Source organism: Nycticebus coucang, chromosome 9 (assembly GCF_027406575.1).
Source record: "Nycticebus coucang isolate mNycCou1 chromosome 9, mNycCou1.pri, whole genome shotgun sequence".
Lineage (NCBI taxonomy): Eukaryota > Metazoa > Chordata > Mammalia > Primates > Lorisidae > Nycticebus > Nycticebus coucang.
In genome coordinates this window covers 43,592,406-43,613,867 of record NC_069788.1, presented here as the reverse complement: position 1 = coordinate 43,613,867, position 21,462 = coordinate 43,592,406, and the positions used below count along the sequence as shown (strand labels likewise).

The 21,462-nt window shown below is 39.8% G+C and overlaps 1 protein-coding gene and 1 pseudogene across 4 annotated transcripts in view; one reads left to right on the top strand and one right to left on the bottom strand.

The window, feature by feature from the left end:
- Positions 1-19,985, bottom strand: part of SLC26A8 (solute carrier family 26 member 8) — an 82,541-nt gene extending 62,556 nt beyond the window's left edge. The window contains exons 1-3 of one of the 4 annotated variants that reach the window (XM_053603804.1): positions 19,859-19,985; positions 13,122-13,311; positions 7,815-7,954 (exon numbers count right to left, since the gene is read on the bottom strand). In XM_053603804.1, coding sequence (XP_053459779.1) covers positions 7,815-7,954; positions 13,122-13,309 — 328 coding nt within the window. In that variant the 5' untranslated portion in view covers positions 13,310-13,311; positions 19,859-19,985. Of the gene's footprint in view, positions 1-7,814; positions 7,955-13,121; positions 13,312-19,370; positions 19,497-19,733; positions 19,784-19,858 lie in introns of those variants that run through there. The other 3 variants (XM_053603805.1, XM_053603806.1, XM_053603808.1) reach the window with 3 other exon arrangements.
- Positions 623-824, top strand: LOC128595287 (uncharacterized; annotated as a pseudogene).
- Positions 19,986-21,462: the final 1,477 nt, after the last annotated feature.

The following is a 21,462-nucleotide window of genomic DNA, read 5'->3' as shown; positions in this document are numbered from 1 at the left end:
TCTATATTATTACAAAAAAATCTTGGCTCAGTGTCCATAGCACAGTGGTGAGGGCGCCAGCCACATACACCAAAGGTGGCAGGTTCAAACCTGGCCCAGGACAGCTAAACAGCAATGGCAACTGTAACAAAAAATAGCCTGGTGTTGTGGTGGACCCCTGTAGTCTCAGCTACTTAGGAAGCTGAGGCAAGAGAATTGCTTAAGCCCAAGAGTTTGAGGTTGCTGTGAGCTGTGATGCCATAGCACGCTACCAAGGGTGACATAGTGAGACTCTATCTCAAAAAAAAAAAAAATTTATTGATTTACCTTTTACATTTAAGTTTTTAATCTATCAGGAATAGATTTTTGTGTATAGTGTGAGGTAGGGGTCTAAAATGTTTTCTCCATAGAAAAAACTAATTTTTTCACATTATTTATCATTAAAAATCCTGCCTTTATAGTAACATGTGTATGTGATACAAATCATGTGATTCATGTATGTATGATTTTCTTATGTTCCACTGGCCTAATTACTACTTGTCAATCTCTGAAAAACTATACTGTCATAATTACTTTTCTTAGTAATTCATTTAGTAATACCCATTTTTATTGTCAAACGTAATGTACATATAGAAAACGCATTATTGCTTCTCAGCCTTTTGGCTAAGATCAAGCATAGTATATGTTCTAATCAGTTTAATATCCAATACATCCTCTCTCCAAGGTCAATACATTAAATGGATTTTTGGAGCACAGAGAGTTGGAATAGGAGCTTGCATCCATGTCCACTTCATGCATTGACCTGGTATTGCACTGCTTTTTCATTTTGGTTTACAGCTGCCACATCTTTTTTTGCAGGAATACCACTAGCACATGCAGTGCCTTAGTGTAAATTTTAAAAGGTACTCCTTCATTCTGGGAATGCAGGATTGGTTTAATATTCAAAAAATCAATTAATGTAACCTACCATACTAATCATCTAAATAGGAAAGTCACATAGTCATATCAATAGACACAGAAAAATCACAAAATACAACATCCACTTATGATAAAAATTGTCAGCAAACTAGAATAGATGAAAACTTCCTCAACTTTACAAAGGATATTTACGAAAATCCTATAGCTAACAGACTTAGTGGTGAAAACTGAATGTTTTCCATCTAAGATTAGGAACAAGGCAAGAATGTCTATTCTCACCACTTTTGACTTCTGGCTACAAGAACTCCTCCCACACTGGCCTCCCAAAATGCTGGAATTATAGGCATAAGCCATCTGCCCAGCCTCACCTCTCTCATTCAACATAGTATTGGGTGTTTTAGCCAATGAAATAAGCAATAAAAAGTTAGAAAATTTCTCTCATATTAAAAAGAAATGTAACTGTCCCCATTCACAGGTGTTACCATTGTTAATGTAGTAAATCCCAGGGAATCTATTCTTAGATTCTTAGAAACAGGCAATGAGTTTGAGAATACAAGATAAACACATAAATATAAATTTCTACTTGTATTTCTATATGCAAACAATGAACAAGTGGAAATGAATTACCATCGAAAACTCCATCATGAAATACTTAGCCATAAATATAATAAGACATGTAGGATCTATATGCTGAAAACTACAAAAGATTTATGAAAGAAATCAAGAAACTTAAGGGTGGTGCCTGTGACTCAGTGGGTAGGGTGCTGGCCCCATAAACCCAGGGTGGTGTGTTCAAACCCGACACCGGCCAAACTGCCAAAAAAAAAAAAAAAAAAAAGAAAAATCAAGAAACTTAAATAAAGGGAAAGATATACCATAATCATTGATCAGAAGACTCAACATAATAAATTATCCTGAAATTACCTATATATTTAATGTAGCAGGATTTTTTTTATAGATATAGATAAGCTGATTCTAAAATTTACGTGAAAGAACAGCTAAAAAAAAATTGAAAAGTCAAAGGAATCACACTATCTAATTTTTTTTTTTTTTTTTTTGCAGTTTTTGGCCAGGGCTGGGTTTGAACCTGCCACCTCTGGCATATGGGGGTGGTGCCCTACCCCTTGAGCCACAGGCACCATCACACTACCTAGTTTTAAGTCTCTCTATAAAGATATAGTAACCAAGATATGTGGTATTTGCAAAGGAGTAGTAGACACAGAGACCAACGGAACAGAACAGAAAGAGTTCTAAAATAGACCCACAAAAAATATGGCTGTTTGATCTTCGACAAAAGTGCAAAAACAATTCATTGAGATAGCCTTCTTTAAAAATTATGTTGAAAATGCAACAAAAAATCTTGCACTAATTTCACCTAAGTGAAAAACCTTGACCTAAACTTTACACCTTATATGAAGATTAACTAAAAATGGATTATAGATCTAAATGTAAAGTACAAAAATATAAGATGTTTAAAAGACATTCTTTGTGACCTGGGAACTAGGTGAAGAAGTCGCATATATAACAGCAAAAGTGCTTTTAATGGATATAAAAGAAAAAATAATTGACAAACTAGGCTTCATAAAAATTATAATAGTTTGCTAAAGACACTGTCAAGAGAATAAAAAGATAAGCTATGGACTGGGAAAAAGTATTTGCAAATCACACATCTGACAAGGGACTTATTTCTAGACCATATAAGGAATCTCACAAATCAATAATAAGAAAACAAAAATCCCTTGGCCAGGCATGGTGGCTCATGACTGTAATCCTAACACTCTGGGAGGCTGAGGTGAGAGGATGGCTTGAGCTCAGGAGTTTAAGACCAGCAACAGTGAGCCCAGCCTGACCAAGAGTGAGCCCCCATTTCTACTAAACATACAAAAATAGGCTGTGCATTGTGGAAAACACCTGTAGTCCCAGCTACTTGGGAGGATGAGGCAAGAGGATTGCTTGAGCCAAGCAGTTTGAGGTTGCTTTGACCTAGGCTGTTGCCATGGCAGTCTAGCCTGGGCAACATGGGGAAGGAAGGAAGGTAGGAAGGAAGGGAGGGAGGGAGAAGAAAGAAATCCCAATGAAAATGGGCAAATGGGCAAAGTACTTGACTAGGCACTGCAGCAAAGGAGACATGAGGATAGCAAATAAGTACATGAAAGATGTTCAACCTCATTAACCATTCAGAAAATGCAAATTAAAACAATGATAAGAGGCTCGGCGCCTGTAGCTCAGTGGCTAGGGGGCCAGCCACATACACCAGAGCTGGTAGGTTCAAATCCAACTCGGGCCTGCCAAACAACAATGACAACTACAACCAAAAAATAGCTGGGCGTGGTGGCAGGTGCCTGCAATCCCAGGTACTTGGGAGGCCGAGGCAAGAGAATCACTTACACCCAAGAGTTTGAGGTTGCTGTGAGCTATGATGCAACAGCACTCTACTGAGGGTGACATAGTAAGGCTCTGTCTCAAAACAAGCAAACAAACAAAACAATGATTACATACTTCTTAGAATGGCTAAAATACTAAAAACTAGACTATCAAAATAAAAAACTTTTGCAAAAAGGATTCTGTTAAGAGGTTGAAAAGACAGCCTACAGAGTGGGAGAAAATACTTGCAAAACACAAAAGACAAAAGGACTAGTATCCAGAATATATAAAGAATCCTCAAAATTCAATAGTAAAAATGCAAACAATCTACCTAGAACAAAAGACATGAAGAGTCATTTTGTGAAAATATACAGATGGCAAATTAGCACACAAAAATATGTTAAATATAATTAGCCATTAAAGAAATGCAAACTAAAATCATAATGAGTTATCCTATATGCCTATCAGAATGGCTAAAATAAAAAACGTGACAACACCAAATGCTGGTAAGGATACAGAACAGCTGTATCACTCTTTAATTGCTGGTGGGAATGTAAAATGATTCATCCACTCTGGAATACAGGTTGGCAGTTTCTTAAAATTCTAAACATGCAACTCCTATATACCTCCGTAATTGCGTTTCTGGACAGTTATCACAGAGAAATGAAGACTTGACGTTCATTAAAAAAACCTGCACATGAATGCTCATAGCACCTATATTTGTATGAATAAAAGCCCCAAATTGGAAACCATCCAGATATCCTTCAATGGGTAAATGTTTAAATGAAGTGTGGTATATCCATACCATAGAATACTAACTCAACAATTAAGTATTATGAACAACTGATACAACAACTTGTATGAATCTCCGGAGAACTATGATGAGTGAAAAAAGCCAATCCCGATGGGTTGCATACTATATTACATTTATATAACTTTCTTATTGACAAAATTATAGAAGTTAAGAACAGACTGGTGGTTGCCAGTGACTAAGGAAGGAATGGGGATAGGAAGTAGGTGGAGGTGGCTATAAAATGACAACATGAAGCTGACGCAGTGGCTCACACCTGTAATCCTAGCACTCTGGGAGTCTGTGGCGGGTGCATTACCTGAGCTCATGAGCCAAGACCCCATCTCTAAAAATAGCTGGGCGTGTGGCGGGCTCCTGTGGTCCCAGTTACTTGGGCGACTGAGGCAAGAGAATCACTTGAGCCCTAGAGTTTGAAGTTGCTCTGAGCTCTGATGCCACAGCACTCTACTGAGGATGACAAAGTGAGATTCTGTCTCAAAAAAAAAAAAAAAAAAAAAAGGTGTGCTTTTACCAGTCCAATCTCTGTAAAAAAAAAAAAAAAAAAAAAGACAACATGAAGGATCCTTGTGCTGATGGAAATGTTCTCTATCTTGACTGTAGCAATGTTAATATCCTGGTTGTGAGACTGAACTATAGTTTTGCAAGATGTTACCACTGGGGAAACCGGGAAAAGGGGAGACAGGTTTTATTTGTAGTTTCTTGCAAGTGCATGTGAATCTATAATTATCTCAAAATAAAAAGATTAATCTAAAAAATACTGAAGGGGTCTGGTGGGGTGGCTCATGCCTGTAATCCCAGCACTCTGGGAGGCCGAGGCAGGTGGATTGCTTGAGCTCAGGAATTTGAGACCAGCCTGAGCAAGAGCAAAACCCCCATCTCTAAAAAATAGCTGGGTCTTGTGGTGGGCGCTTATAGTCCCAGCTACTTGGGAGACTGAGGCAAGAGGATTACTTGAGCCCAAGAGTTTAAGGTTGCTGTGAGCTGGGATGCCACAGCACTCTACCAAGGGTGACAGAGTGAGACTGTGTCTCAAAATAAATAAATAAATTAATTAATTAATTAAAAAAATACTGATGATATCAAGTGCTGATGAGGATGTGGAAGAAATGGAATTCTCACACATTGCTGGTGGAAATGTAAAATGGTTGGTAAATCACTCTGGAAAACAGTTTGGCAGTTTCTTATAAAGTTAAAGATATATTTACCAAATAACCAGCAACTCAACTCCACCCTAGTGAAATGAAAATACATTCATACAAAAATCTGTACATAAAGCTTGGCGCCTGTAGCTCAGCAGCTAGGGTGCCAGCCACATACACCAGAGCTGGCGGGTTCCAAACCAGCCTGGGCCTGCCAAACAACAAGGACAACTACAACCAAAAAATAGCCGGGACTTGTGGCAGGTGCCTGTAGTCCCAGCTACTTAGGAGGCTGAGGCAAGAGAATCACTTAAGCCCAAGAGTTTGAGGTTGCTGTGAGCTGTGATGCCACGGCACTCTACCCAGGGTGACAACTTGAGACTCTGTCTCAATAAATAAATAAATAAATAAATAAAATAAAAGACTTAAAAAAATCTGTACATAAATGTTCATAGCGGGCGGTGCCTGTGGCTCAAAGAGTAGGGCGCCGGTCCCATATGTCAGAGGTGGCGGGTTCAAACCTAGCCCCGGCCAAAAAACACAAAAAACAAAAACAAACAAACAAACAAAAAAACTACTTCAAAAAAAAATTAAAAAATAAATGTTCATAGCAACTTCACTGTGACAACCCAAAAGTGGAAACAAAATGTCTGCAAATTAATGAATGGATAAACTGTGGTCTATCTATATAATTAAATATTACTCAGCAATAAAAATACTGTTGATACAATAGTTTGCATGAATCTCCAAAGGCTTAATGATGAATGAAAAAAGCCAACCTTCAAAATTTACATACTGTATGATTCCATTTATATGATATTCTCAAAAAGACAAACTATGGTGATAGAGAACAGATCAAAAGTTGCTAAGGGTAGGGTTGGTGCCTGTGGCTCAAGCGGCTAAGGTGCCAGCCACATACACCTGAGCTGGCAGGTTCAAATCCAGCCTGGGCCCGCCAAACAACAATGATGGCTGCAACCAAAAAATAGCCGGGCGTTATGGTAGGCACCTGTAGTCCCAGCTACTTGGGAGGCGGAGGCAGGAGAATCGCTTAAGCCCAGGAGTTGGAGGTTGCTGTGAGCTGTGATGCCATGGCACTCTACCCAGGGTGACACCTTGAGGCTCTGTCTCAAAAAAAAAAAAAGTTGCTAAGGGTTATAGATCAGGGGAGGATGTGACCAAAAAGACAGTTTGGGATGATGGAATAATTCTGTATCCAGATTGTGATGGTGATGACACAAACTTGTACTTTTTTTTATTTTTTGAGACAGAGTCTCAAGCTGTTGCCCTGGGTAGAGTGCTGTGGCATCACAGCAACCTGTCAAGAGATCCTCTTGCCTCAGTATTTTACATTCAGTAGAGACAAGGTCTCACTCTTGGCCAGGCTGGTCTCAAACTCACGAGCTCAAGTTATCCACCTGCCTTGACCTCCCAGAGTGCTAGTATTATAGGCGTGCGCCACCAAGCCCAGAAATACATATGTTAAAATTCATGGAAGTATACACCAAGAAAGAAAAAAAGCCTGTTTTACTGTATGATAATTTATAAGTAATAATTATAAAAATGAGAAAATAAAATAAAATGAAAAGTCATCCCTTTTCCCCAATTTACAGCCCTGTGCCAGAGTTGAATTGGAGTTGCCCAATTGGTTGACCTCTTTTGTGCTGTCGACAACGTGCATGAACACAAGCTTTGACCTGCCTGTGGACCCCTGAAGAATAGAGAAGTGAAGGTGTTCAATGACAATCTGAGGAACTGTAAACTATTGTTTGTAAAGGATTTGGTAAGACCCTTTCTCTTTCTCTGTGGAAAAATTTTATTTTGGATTAATTTTCTAGCTCTGTTTCCCTGGAAACCTAATAATGGTAGAACATCAGCTATGTTGCCAAGTCAGAATTGCTTATGATAAAAATGAGCCAAAGTAGCACACTCCATCTGCACCAAGAGGACTGTAAATGAACGAAAAATATCCAGTTGGAAGGTCTACCTTTGGTTTCTTTAGGCACAGTGACTCTTGTAACTGGACAAGTCCCTATGGACTCTGGAATTAACATTTATTGGACTAAGAGTTGTTGATTCCTATTTGGGAAATAAGCTTTCTAAAGCCCAGCTAGCTCCCGCTCCTATCTGTGTGATCTTATTGTCTTACTTGAACTGCAATTTGGGAGACCACAGAGAAGGTACTGGATTGCTTGTCACCTGCTGGAAAGATGCTGACATGCTATGTTTCCCATGCTTCACCTTTCAAAGTATTGTAAAACCAATGCCAAGTAAGATGCATTGTAGTCATGAATGTGAAATGACTAGTTAAGGAACAAATGACCAATTGTGGGCATTACAAATCCTCTGGAAAGCATTCCAGGACCTAAACTAAACAAAGTCTTTTAGAACCACTCTGGAGGGTTTAGAAATCTGGGAGGTAAGAGAAAAAATGGTAATGACATGAGAGAATTCACATTTTTTTCTCTGTTCACCTAGTATAAGTAATTGTTTACTCTGGATAAATGGACAAGATATATTGACTTTGAATGAAAAAGCAGCTTTCTAAAAAAAGAAAAAGCAGCTTTCTAAAAAAAGAAAAAGCAGCTTTCTATTTTCCTTACCTTGGGGAACTTGTACAAGGCCAACACTTAGACCAGCAAGTAAGTCTCCAAGAAGCCAATCCTTGAATCGATACATACACACCCATTCTAGGAAGGGAAAGATTGTAAACATGCATCTCAGGAACTTGCGCCATGAGCAGCTGTGAGAGAGAAGAGCAAAGACTTGATTAGGTTCTCCAAAAAATGCACATATAGCCAAGAAAAGACATAGTACATAATCTTTTTTCTCTTACATCAGTTTCTCATCAGCACTACTGACATTGTGACCTATTAGACCAGATTATTCTTTGTTGTGGTTATCCTGTGCATTATGGGATGTTCTGCAACATTCTGATCTCTTCCCACTATTTATCAGCAGCACACCCTTCCCCAGTTGACACAACTAAAAATGTCTCCAGCAATTTTGTCCTTGGAAGACAAAAATACCTCAGGTTCAGAACCAGAGCTATGTGTATGGTAAGAACTAAACCTTATATGTCCAGCATTCAATCAGTCCTTTGTTTTTATAGATTGTTTGGGAAGAATTAAACCTACCAATTTTCCAGTAGAAAATGGACTGCAATTGCTTTTTTTGGTAAGGACAGTATTTTGAGATATGTAATGCTGATGGGTAATGGGATGGTAAACACATTTATATCATTCCCATATACTAAAATTTTTGACCAAATAGTAACTCAGGCTTTGACCTGTGATAGGGGAAATTTATATAAAATATGGAATATGAATTCCTGTGCATAAGTAGTAAGTTATACAAAGAAATAGCTTTATAAAATATTATCCTTGGACCTAGTGAATCTCAACCAGGTGCAATTTTGTTCCCCAGCAGATATTTAGTAATAGCCAGAGACAGTTTTGATTCTCATGACTGGCATCTAGTGGGTAGAAAGCCAACATTCCACAGTGCATAGGGCATTTCTCAGCAAGAAATAATTTTCTGGTCCAAAATGTCAATGGTGCAGAGATTGAGAAAACCTACTTTATTTAGTCTTTGGGTTATCTAAAACAGCAGAATCATCATCAATCAGTAAAAATAATTTGTTTTTAAATTGCTCTTTGTTTTTTACATTTTAACATGGATTTGAAAGCAGATAATGAAGATTTTTTTCATGTATGAGCTGAGCTAGATAATTGGGATATGACTATAACAACAAATATAACCAAAGCACATGCAGGGCTAAAATATGTGCTTGTAAAAGAAGTAATATCACGTTTTTGACTCTCACAACTCTGAACATTGCTATTCCTAACGTAATTAAGGCTAAATAAATGTGACTTTGCCAAGGTCACAGGAATGTGAGAGGAGCTGGGGCTAGAAACCAGGTCTTCTGATTCCTAGTGCAGTCATCTGTCCACTCTGCTATCTCCACAGTTCCTATTAGCAGCTGTTAAATTCGGCTCAGGAAAAAGAAGCAAGACCATTGGTTTGGCAGAAACATCACATTGCTATTCTAGGAGAGTCCCTGGGTATGAGGCAGGTAAGCTATTCAACAGTAGTGTCACACGAACCATGTTCTTTCTAATTATGACCCTCTATGGAGGAGGGTAAAGCATGACACAGGGGCAATTTGTTTCTCAACCTGCTTTAGTCTCCCTTCTTCTCCATGTGTCACTTTGCCAGCCACTCTAGGCAGAGTCTTCAGAGCTCGCTGGCATGGTTGAAAAATACAATGGACATGGAGTAGTGAGGCTCTAAGAATGACAGGAATCAAGGAGGAATAGAAGTTGCAGCTTATGGGGGAATGGAATTAGCATTTGGACATGAATCTGGATTTTAGGTAAGGCATCTTAAAAGTGAGGGATGTAAGAGTCAATATAAAAACACAGTGGAGATTTTGAGAAGAAAGGGAGTACATGCAGTTGCTAAGAGGAAAAGAATGAGGACAGAGATAAGAGGTTTTGGAGATGGAGTTAAAAGATTATTTACTTGGAAGAAAAACCTCCACATTTACTTAGCAGTTTGTATTTCCTAGGTGCTCTACAGATACATACTCTTTAAATCCTCCTAGTCACTTTCTGAGGTAGGTGCCCTAATCATGCTCATTTTACAGGTGAGGAAACTAAGACACCATCGGAATGAATAGCTTACTTAAGGCGTCACAGCTGGGGAGCTGCAGAACTGGAATTCAAGTAGCCTGGCTTAAGAATCATGCTCATAACCCATGTGTTGTGCTACCTTTCTCCTTAAAATTCAGAAGTGGAGAGAAGTGTATATTTCATTTCTTTATTTATTATCTTTTTGTTTTGGCAGAGACAGTTCTTGCTGTGTTGCCTAGGCTGGTCTCAAACTACTGGCCTCAAGCATTCCTCCTGCTTCCATCTCCCAAAGTGCTAGGGTTAATAAAGGCATGAGCCACTGTGTCCAGCTGAGAACTGTATGTTTTAGAAGTAGGAAATAAGAACTGTTTTAAAACCCACAGGAGGTAGAATGGGTCAGATTTAAGTGTCCAGATGGCAAGGTGAGGAAAGTTGAAATTTCTTTGGGAATATTTATTTGTTAAGTTAGAAAAAGGCTATCACTTTGTAGAGACAAAGCCCAGATGCCCTCTTTGACCCTTGTCTCCTCACCCATCTTGCAGCAGAGGAAATGAGAGAACTGGGGAGGGATATTTAAGATTACAACTTGCAAAAGGAAGGATATGGACAAAGGAGAAGGCCTTAGGGAGGGGAAGGTCTGTGTGGAGGCTTTCCTTACTGTCACCAATACGTGCCAGTTGGGTAGTAGACCATGGTACAAGAGGAACTAATAAATCAGTGTGAGTGAGGACAACTTGAGTAATTAGGTTTAGTGCCATGATGTAGGTCACAAAGGATTCTTGACCTGAAGTTTATGGACCCCCCAGTGGTCTATAGATAGAATTTGAGGATGCATGAGAACTTAAATCGGAAAAGATCTCTTTATTTTCTCTAACCGATATTTATCATTTTCTTCAATTATTAATGCTGACAACAAACCACAGTGGTACCAGCAGAACTTGACTTTGTCACCAGTGAAATCACAACTATTTTTATACTACATTACAATTGCTGCAGATATCTTGAAATACCATATGCACTCATCACTACTTTTAAATTATAGTAGTTATTAGATCCACATTATAAATAAAATAATTTGGGGATTTTCATATTTTGATAACTATATTTTAATGCAATTGGTTTTGCTTATAATCCTATTTATTTTAAGTATTAAAAATTATTCTGTCCAAGACCAAAAGGTAAAGAATAGTCTCTTCAACAACTTATTCTGAGAAATAGAGTATCCACATGTAAAAGAATGAAGTTGGCCCATTACCTTATATTATATACAAAAATTAATTCATGATAGATCAAAAAGCTAAACTTAAGAGCTAACACTATAAAATTCTTAGAAGAAAACAGAGATGAAAATATACATGATCTTGAATTTGACAATAGTTTCTTAAATATGACACCAGAAGTCTAGGCAAAAAGAGAAAATATAAACACATTGGATTTCATCAAAATTTAAAACTTTTGTATGTCAAAGAATACAATCAAGAGAGTGAAAAGATACCTATCCTACAGAATGGGAGAAAATATTTATACATCATATAAGACTGAAAAACTCATATATCTGATAAGAGTTTAACATCCAGAATAAATGAAGAACTACATCTCAATAACAAAAAGACAACCCTATTTTTAAAAAGGGAAAAGGAAATGAATAGACATTTCTCCAAAGGAGATATATGAATGACCACTAAACCACATGAAAAGATCTCATCATCTTTAGTCATTAGGAAAATGCAAAACAAAAATAAAAGCAAACAAACCACAATGAGAAACAATTTCATACCTACTATGTTGTCTATGATTAAAAAAATAGAAAACAGGGCTGTGCCCGTAGTTCAGTCCGCAGGGTGCCAGGCACATGCACTGAGGGTGGTGGGTTTGAACCTAGCCCAGGGCCAGCTAAAAAAACAATAACTGCAACAACAACAACAAAAAAATAGCCAGGCTTTGTGGCGGGCGCCTGTAGTGCTAGCTACTTGGGAGACTGAGGCTTAAGCCCAAGAGTTTGAGGTTACTGTGAGCTGTGACTCCACTGCACTCTACCCAGGGTAACAGCTTGAGACTCTGTCTCAAAAAAGAAAGAAAGAAAGAAAGAAAACAAATATTGGCAAGGACGTGGAGAAATTATAAATTGCCAGTAGGAAAGTAAAATGGTACAGCAGCTCTGGAAAACAGTCTGGCAGCTCTTCAAAAAGTTAAACATTGAATTACCATATGATTCAACAATTTCACTCCTAGGTATATTCCTAAAAGAATTGAAAATGGATTCAAACAGATCTCCTAAGCCAGTGTCCACAGTAGCATTATTCACAATAGCCAACAGGTGGAAACAAGCTATATGTCCACTAACAAATTAATGGAAAAATAAATATGGTATATAAATACAATGGAATATTATTCAGCCATACAATACAACAGTGGAGATAAACCTTGAAAACATTGTGCTAAGTGAAAGAAGCCAAAGACAAAAAGATAAACATTGTATGACTCCACTTAAATGAAATAGTTCCAATAGGCAAATTCATAGAGACGGAAAGTAGAAGAGAGGTTAAGATGGGCTGGTGGGGAGGGAGAAATGGAGAACTATTGCTTAACAGAGTTTCTGTTTGAGGTGATGAAAGAGTTTTAGAAATAGATAATGGTGATGGTTGCACAATACTGGGAATGTCAATAATACCACTGAATTGCATACTTAAAAACGGTCAAAATAGCCAATTTTATGTTATACATGTATATTTTTTTTGTTTTGAGAGTCTCACTCTGTTGCCCATGCTAGAGTGCAGTAGCACCATCACAGCTCATTGCAACCTCGAACTCATGAGCTCAAGCTACACTCCTCCCGAGTAGCTGGGACTCCGGTGCCTGCCATGACGCCCCGCTAATTTTTTTATTTTAATTTTAACGTTAGTGGGTCTTTCTCTTGCTCAGGTTGGTCTCAAACAATTCTCCTGCCTCGGCCTCCCAGTGAGCTAGGATTACAGGTGTGAGCCACCATGCCCGGCCAATCTTATTTCACTACAATAAAAAAAAAAATAGTAAAAAAAATTATTCTGAAAAGAGGTTCATTAGCTTCATCAACTGCTGAAAGGTTCATAGCACAAAAACAGATTAAGAGCCCCTGAATTGTAGGACCTAGCTAGCCACAGTGAGTGAAAAATTACACAATAAACTGCAGGGATTGGATATAGGAATTCAGAGAAGGAGACAGAGGTGGACACCAAATGAGTCAGGTTAGGTTTAGGTCCTGCCTGGCTTGATGGAATGACTGGACACACGCACCGGCACTGGACGTGGTGTCTGAAGGTGGTAATGTCGATGTCCATGGTCCCAGAGGAAGAAGCCTTCCTTTTGTGCTCCTGTTGAAAGGTCTCCTCATTGTACACATCTCGCTTAACATCATATACAAAAGAACTTTGCCTGTTTTTAGAGCTGAGACCAGAAATGGTGCTCCTTTCTAGCTGCATCATTCCTGGGTGAATGAAAAGAGATCAAATAAAAAACAATTTTAAAAAATGTAGATCCTTAGCACATTTCTAAGGAAATAAAATTTCTATGTAATGATTTCTTTTATGTGTGAGACAGGGTCTTACTAGTTGCCCAGGCTAGAGTGCAGTGGCATTGCCCAGCTCACTGCAATCTCAAACGTCCAGGTTCGAGGGATCCTCCTGCCTCAGCCTCCCAAGTAACTGAGATTACATGTGTGCACTACCACATCCAGCTAATTTTTGTATTTTTTGTACAGACTGAGTCTCACTATGGTGCGCAGGCTGGTCTCAAACTTCTGGTCTCAAGTAATCCTCCTGGCTCCAAGCAATCCAACCTTCCAAAGTGCTAAGGTTACTGTCATGAGCCATCACACCCAGCCTATAGAATAATATTTTATATTTGTATAACATGTTACAGTTTTACAAAACTCTCAAAACTGTATAATTTATGTGTATTATTCTCATTTTCCAAATGGAGAAAGCAAAGCCCAGAAGTTTAAACAGTCTTAGCTGTTTATTAATAGTTAGAGCTAGGACTAGAACCCAGGTGTCCTGGTATGAAACTTAGTTTTCTTTATATTTAACTGTGTTGCTGTATTGCAGGAAAATGATACAAGAGGTAAAAGTTAGCATTAATCACCAATTTTCACTGAAAATGCTAAGGGTTAAGTGCTCAGTAGTCTTCTAACTTCTTCTCTATTAAAATGGCAACCAGGGTGGTGCCTGTGGCTCAAGGAGTAGGGCGCCGGTCCCATATGCCGGAGGTGGTGGGTTTAAACCTAGCCCTGGCCAAAAACCACACACACACACAAAAAAATGGCAACCATCATTATCCCTTTCCCCTTTATTTTTCTTCATGGCACTTGCCAACACCTGATTCAATATTTATTTATTTGTCCACTGTCCGATTTCCCCATGAAATGTAAGCTCAGAAGACTGGACTTTGGTCAAGGTGCTATTCCCAGCACCCAGGATAGTGCTTTCTACTTGGCAAGCCCTCAACAAATACCTCTTGAACGACTGCCAAGTTTCCAGCTAGTGCCATAAGGTATAGCAGAAAAAGCAGTGGATAGGATGTCAGGGGATTAGTCCTGGCTTATTTTCTGATTAGCTATATAATTGGGGGCAAATTTCTTAGAAACTGAATTTTAGTTGCCTTGTCCACAAAATGACATGGTTGGACAGCATTATCTCTAAGGTTCACTTTAAGCTTTTCCTTTTCTTTCTTTTTTTTTTTTTTTCCATTCCCTTTCCCTTTTTCTTTTCTTTTGAGATAAATCTCACCCTGTAGCCCTGGCTAGAGTGCAGAGGTACCATCATAGCTCACAGCAACCTCAAACTCTTGGGCTCAAATAATCCTCTTGCCTCAGGCTCCCAAGTAGATGGGACAACAAGCTGCCACAATGCTCAGCTGTTTTTTTAGAGACAGGGTCTGGCTCTTGTTCAGGCTGGTCTCAAACTCTTGAGCTCAAGTAATCCACCTGCCTTGGCCTCCCAGAGTGCTAGTATTACAGGCTTGAGCCACTATGCCTGGCCTTATTCTGCTCTTTTAAAAGAATGATAAGGTAGAGTTAATGAGGGTTGACAGAGATCCATCTCTGGGACAAAATATAATCATTCTTAATAATCTATGTTTGAATAATAAAAAAGGCATGAACTCTAAAATTCTTCCACATAAATGTGAAAAAGTATATACATATATATCACATACTTCTAAAATATATGGTTAAACACTCAAATTACATACAAATAGTTCTTTAATGAGTGAGGCTGAAAACAAGTTTAATGTGTTAGTAACTTTGTTTTCCTTCAGAATGATCATGTATCATCATCATCATCATCACCACCACCATCATTTATTGAGCACTTACAGGCCAAGTGCTACACATTTTTCCTGAGTTTATTTGAACTTATGACTTTATTTCATTAAATTCCCACAATTTTTACCTCATTTCACAGGTGATGAAACTGAAGTTTTAGAAAAGTTAAGTAATTGGGCCATACTTAGATTTTTACCCTCAAAATATTGGGCAGCAGTAGTACGGTAAATAACAACCATTAGCTAAAGATCACAAATTCACTATAGCAGTGAGGTGTTTGGGGAATACAGAAAAATATGGGAAAGGCATTTTACAATATCTCACTCAAGAGAATTCATACCTCATTTTTTTACAAATAGAAGAAGAACAGGCAGAACTCAAAAAAAAAAAAAAAAGGAATATTTCCTCCTTTCTTTCCTCTACTTACAGGAATATTACCCAATCTTCCTTACTTTTTCCACGTAATCTTCCTATGCACTTCCATTACTAGCGTATTTTTTTCCTGACAACCTAAAAGAGTCTAATTAACTCTTAATTATAAAATTGCTGGCCATGTACAGTGTCTCACATTTGCAATCCTAGCACTTTGGGAGGCTGAGGCAGGAGAATAACTTGAACCCAGGAGTTCAAAACCAGCCTGAGCAAGAGTAAGACCTACCCCACCATCTCTACCAAAAAAAAAAAAATAACAAGGCATAGTGACCTTTGCCTGTAGTGCCACCTATGCTGGAGCTGAAGTGACAGGATCACTTGAACCCAGAGGTTTGAGGCTTCATTTAGCTATGATGATGCCATTGTACTGTAGACTGGGCAACAGTGAGAACCTGTCTCAAAAGAAAAAAAAAAGAAAAAGAAAAGAAAGAGAGAAAGAAATTGCTATCCTAGTTAGACTCAGGGTCTTAGAATCCAGCATTTTGCTGAAAATGGTTTGGTATGAAATGAGGCAGGTTTGGTATGAATTAGCCAAGTATGAACATCAAGGAACAGTGGAGATTGGCAAAAGCAGCGGCAGCTACTTAGCTCCAGCAATTGTTGCCATGTTTAGCCCAGGATGACCAGATCTGGATTTTTCTGGAAGAAGCTGTAATGGTAGATTTTTAAGCGGAATCTTATGACTTCTAAATGTTGTCAGTTACTTTACATATTCTTAAAACCAAAGCACACATCTAACAAAACACCTCTTCATGCCAGATTTGGTATAAGAACCAACAGTGTTTGACTTCTGTATCAAGAGACTTGTTGAGGACACAAAATATCCTCATCTTGGGTAGTACCTGTGGCTCAGTGGGTAGGGCGCTGGCCCACTGAGGGTGGCACATTCGAACCTGGCCCCGGCCAAACTACAACAAAAAATAGCCGGGCGTTGTGGTGGGCACCTGTAGTCCCAGCTACTCGGGAGGCTGAGGCAAGAGAATCGCATAAGCCCAAGAGCTAGAGATTGCTGTGAGCTGTGACGCCACAGCACTCTACTGAGGGTGATAAAGTGAGACTCTGTCTCTAAAAAAAAAAAGAGAGAGAGAGAAATCTTCATCCTCTCGCATTACTAATTATAGTTTATCTCCTATGAATCCTTCTCTTCTCAATTTAAAGTATTTGTGTTGTCTATTATTGTACCCTTTGGAAGTATTATATCCCATTTGTTCACTTATGGAAAGTAGTATTTCATTTTATTATCTTTAATTTACTTTGTTTATATTTTAAAAGGTGGCCCCATCTACTAGGTTAGGATTTGGTGAGTCTGCTTTTATTTTCACAATTTTATAAATTTTTCTATTATATCCACTCTTAGCCTTCATTTGTTTCAGAGTGAAGAATACTACTCCATTCACGGTCAATTCTTTTAGTGTTCCATAAACATTTATTGAATGCTATATATTTAAAAAATACCAAAATATCGTATAGTGCTGTAAGACAGTCTTTAACATCTATTGCTGGCCTACCATTTACTAGGTTTTTCTTTCTCACACATCATCTCAAGAGGTAGATACCATCTTTCTGATTATGATTATACTCATTTTACTGATGACTTTAGTGAGTTTCTCCAAGTCATACAGCAATTAAATAGGAGAGCCACAATTTAGATCTAGCCTTTCTAATTCCACAATAGATAATGCTACATTCTTATACAACAAATATTAATCCCTACTGAGTGGGATTAATAATTCCAGCATAGAGGGATGGAGAAAGCCTCCTGGAGAAGATATGATTGAAGTTTCATCCAACTAGGGGCAAGGAAGAAGAACAGGTATTTCAAGAAGAGAACAGAATAAAATTACATAGATAACATAAGGCGAATAATTCAGCAGACCCATGTAAAGTTAGTGTTAAGCCCCCTAAAAAGAATGTTGAGATCTATTCCTGGAAGGTCTTGCATATTGGATCGAACCTGGACTTCTTACTTAAAGCCTTTGAGCAGGAGTAGTAATATACAGAGAGATGCACTTTGGGAAGAAGAATTGTGTTAGTGCTATGGTCTAGAGCCATGTTGTCCAGCATGGTAGCCATTGGCTACAGGAAGCTATTTAAATTTAACTTAATTAAAATAAAGCAAAATAAAAAATTCTGTTGCTCACTTGCACTAGCTACATTTCAAGTGCTCAACAGCTGCACGTGCCTAGTGATTACCTTACTGGACAGTAATAAAACATTTCCATCATCCTAGAAAATTCTATTGCATGTGCTAGAAATAGGAGATACTGAGGCAAAAAGACCAGTTGAAGACCATTAATATTACAGAAGTCTAGAGGAGGCTCTAGAATGAGGATAGTAGGCCAGGCAGGTGGAAATATGTCTTTAAAGGACTCATCAAATGTCTGGCAGCAAGGGAAAAAACACAATTTCCTTATTTTTCTTAGTAGTCTTCTCTAGAGTTTCTCTAGTTGCATTATGTCTGTCTTGATTTCATAGAAATCCTAGTGGCTCATTTTCATATATCAGCAAGACCATTCCCAACATGCTACAATGACCAGAAGCTCCTCCTGTCAAGGAGGCTCCACAACAAGACCTATTGAATCAAAAACTCTAGAAGTGGGACCCAACAGGTTGTGTTAAGAAGCTCTCCAAGCTGAGCATGGTGACTCATGCCTGTAATCCCAGCACTGTGGGAGGCTGAGGTGGGAGGATCACTTGAGGCCAGAAGATGAAGACCAGCCAGTCAACATGAGACCTTTCCTTTAAAAAATAAAAAACAAGGGCGGCGCCTGTGGCTCAAAGGAGTAGGGTGCCAGCCCCATATGCCGGAGGTGGCGGGTTCAAACCCAGACCTGGCCAGAAACTGCAAAAACAACAACAACAAAAAAGAAAAAAAGGAGGAAGGAGGATCACTTGAGCCCAGGAGTTTGAGGTTGCAGTGAGCTATGATGACACCACTGCACTCTAGTAGCCCCTGTGACAAAGCAAGACTCTGTCTCGGGGGGTGGGGGGGAAGCAGTTTTGGAGGCGATTCTAATAAAAAATAAAGTATGATCTCTTTCACTCCCCTATACTACCCATATCCATCCATTCATTGATTTGTTTACATAATGTGTGTTTAGAATATTTTAAAAGCTAAGAATAAAAAGTTTAAATATAACCCAATTTTCTGTCTATGGACCCAATAGGTATGAAATCCTGAAAACTAGTGTACTTGCAAGAGTAATTTTCTTTTTTTGAGGCAGTCTCACTCAGTCTCCACGGGGTTAAGTGCGGTGGTGTTACTGCTCACCGCAACCTCAAATTCTGGGGCTCAAGTGATCCTCTTGCCTCAGCCTCCCCAGTAGATGGGACTAACAGGGCTTGACACAATGCCCGGCTATTTTTAGAAATGGGGTCTCACTCTTGCTCAGGCTGATCTGGAACTCCTGAGCTCAAGCAAACCACTTGCCTAGGCCTCACAGAGTGCTAGGATTACAGGCACGAGCCACACCACCAAGAATATCTTTCCTCTGATATTATCCTTCATGTGTTTTCTGTAATCCTGGGAAGGCAAAATTCACTTCCAAAATTTCAAAATAAGCATTCCTAAATTCCATCAGAAACAACCTTTAGCCTATTGCAACATACTTTTTTTTTTTTTTTTTAAATAGAGGATGTACTGGGAATATAGAAAAGGTATAGGCGAAGAGTATTGCCTCTAGAATCTTTTGGTCACTGTGTAGTGGCTGGAGTGGCTGAGGATGACTAATGAGACAAGGAGACAGTTCTCCAGGCGATGACCACAGGACACAAAAACATAGGATGATTACCTTCAATACGACGCCGCGAGAGTAAAATAAAGTGTGTCGGAGGGATGTTCCTTGGGATGGGGCGTTGGAGAAGCCGTCGCAAGGCGACACTGACGGGAAAGGAACCCGCAAGGGGAAGACAGGTGGGCGTTCAGTCAGAGGGAATAGAAGAGAAAAGCAGTGAGATCCGAAAGGACCAGGAGCGGCTGGACGTCCGGTCTCAGGAGGAGATGGATGGGGTAGGCGGTGGGGCATGTGGCCCAAACCAGTCTGGGGCTTTTTACGACATAGACAATCGAATTTTAAAGAATTCAGCTTGCAAAAAGGCACACACTGTCTCTTGTCCTTGCCATCCCACCTAGCCGTTCAAAGCAGAGACAATACCTGAGAGAGAAGCTCCCAGGGACGACTGTCATTCATTCCACAACATTGACCCGCACCTGCACACGCCTGGCCCCGCTCACTCCCCACGCTCCCCGGCTCTCGGGCGTCTCCGGGCAGGGGCTCACCTCGTTCCCCAGCGGGTCAGGACTGCGGGCGCTGGGGTCTCACCGGGCTCCGGTCTGGCTGGCCGCGCCGCCGACGCTGACGCCGGCGGTTCCCTAGCCGTTGCCTCCGAAGCCGCCGGCGTTCTGGGCCGGCGCGGGGCGGGCGGGGCGGGGGCCTGTGAGGAAGGGGAGCGTGAGCAGCTTGGGATGAGGGGTCGGGCAAAGGGGTACCTGGGCGTCCTCCCGATTGTCGGAACGTGGGAGCCCCTTGGTACGTGTGGTACATCTGAGCATCTATGCCAACAGTCCCCTACTTTCTCTGAGGCTACCATTGATTGAGGGCCTATTTGGTCCCAGGCCTAGTACCTACACTGCACCTCCAGTAATTCTCGTGAGGTCAAAGAGGCATGAGGAGATGGAGGGTCACCCAGGTTTCCAGCCTTAAGCTCTCCACCCCACGAGCCTGACTATCCCAGTGGATGACACCCTCCTGCCCAGGTCTCCTGCTCGAGTCTCCTGCTCTGCCTGCACTCATACCCTCGGCATCCACCCCTTTTATTCTCCAGGGAAGCTCAGTAGCTGTCTCTCAGTGTTGTACTCCTGTCTTGTACTCCTGCTTGGCCCAGTTGCAGTTTTACACTTGTTTGATTACTGTATTGATGTGTCACTTACTATTCACTTTACACTTTCCTCTTTGTGAATTGTCTCCCCCATGAGGGCAGGGATGTTTATCTCTTGCCTTAACTTTTGTTTCACCAGTGCCTAGAACAGTGTGGTCAAAGTATTCAATAAATTTGAGTTGAATGATTACCTTCCTGTTGTGAATAAGCTCCACAGGTGGCAATTTTTGGTTTTTAAACATCTTTTTATCAGAAGTACTTGGTACCTGTAAGGCACTTAATACATACTGGTTGAATGAGCGAATGAATGTACTGCATACTTCATCTTTATCCTTTCATTCACCCTTACCTCATCATACCAGTTTGTTGGATAAATATGTGCATTTCTTAGGATTCCTGCTTTCAAGCTTCTTCTTTACCCCTTGCATCCATCCACTCATTGCCTTGACTCCCCACTCCCACCCCTCACTTCTTCACAGTCATGTCTTTGTTCTCACATCCCCCTTCACCCTCCATTATTTCTTAGAAAGTTCCCTAACCCACAGGTTGGCTTGAAACATTCTCAAGCAGCATGTTTTTGTAGGCAAGAGAATCCAGGCTAAACCACATTGGATCCAAAAGAGCTTTTCTATGAGTCACTCATGACCCTGGTTTTTGGTTTTGTTGTTTTCTTTGAGGAGAAATGAGGATCCTGTACCACCCTTTAAATTGAGATCATGGTTGTTGTTCATAATTTTTTCAACAAATATTTATGGGGTACATTTTATGTTCTAGATATCATGCTTGATGTTGGGACAAGGGGGGCAAAGTTTGAGCCCTCCAAGGAATGTGTAACACAGAAGAGAATGATCATGGGAAGTGATGAGAAGTGCCCAAGACAGAATCTGATGCTTCTCCTCCTGGTGACAAGTTCTATTGTAGGCATAGATTGATAACAGTGGGTGTGGGCTCTAATACCTTAACCATTCACATTTATTATCTTGTTAAGTTTTTACAAATTACCCC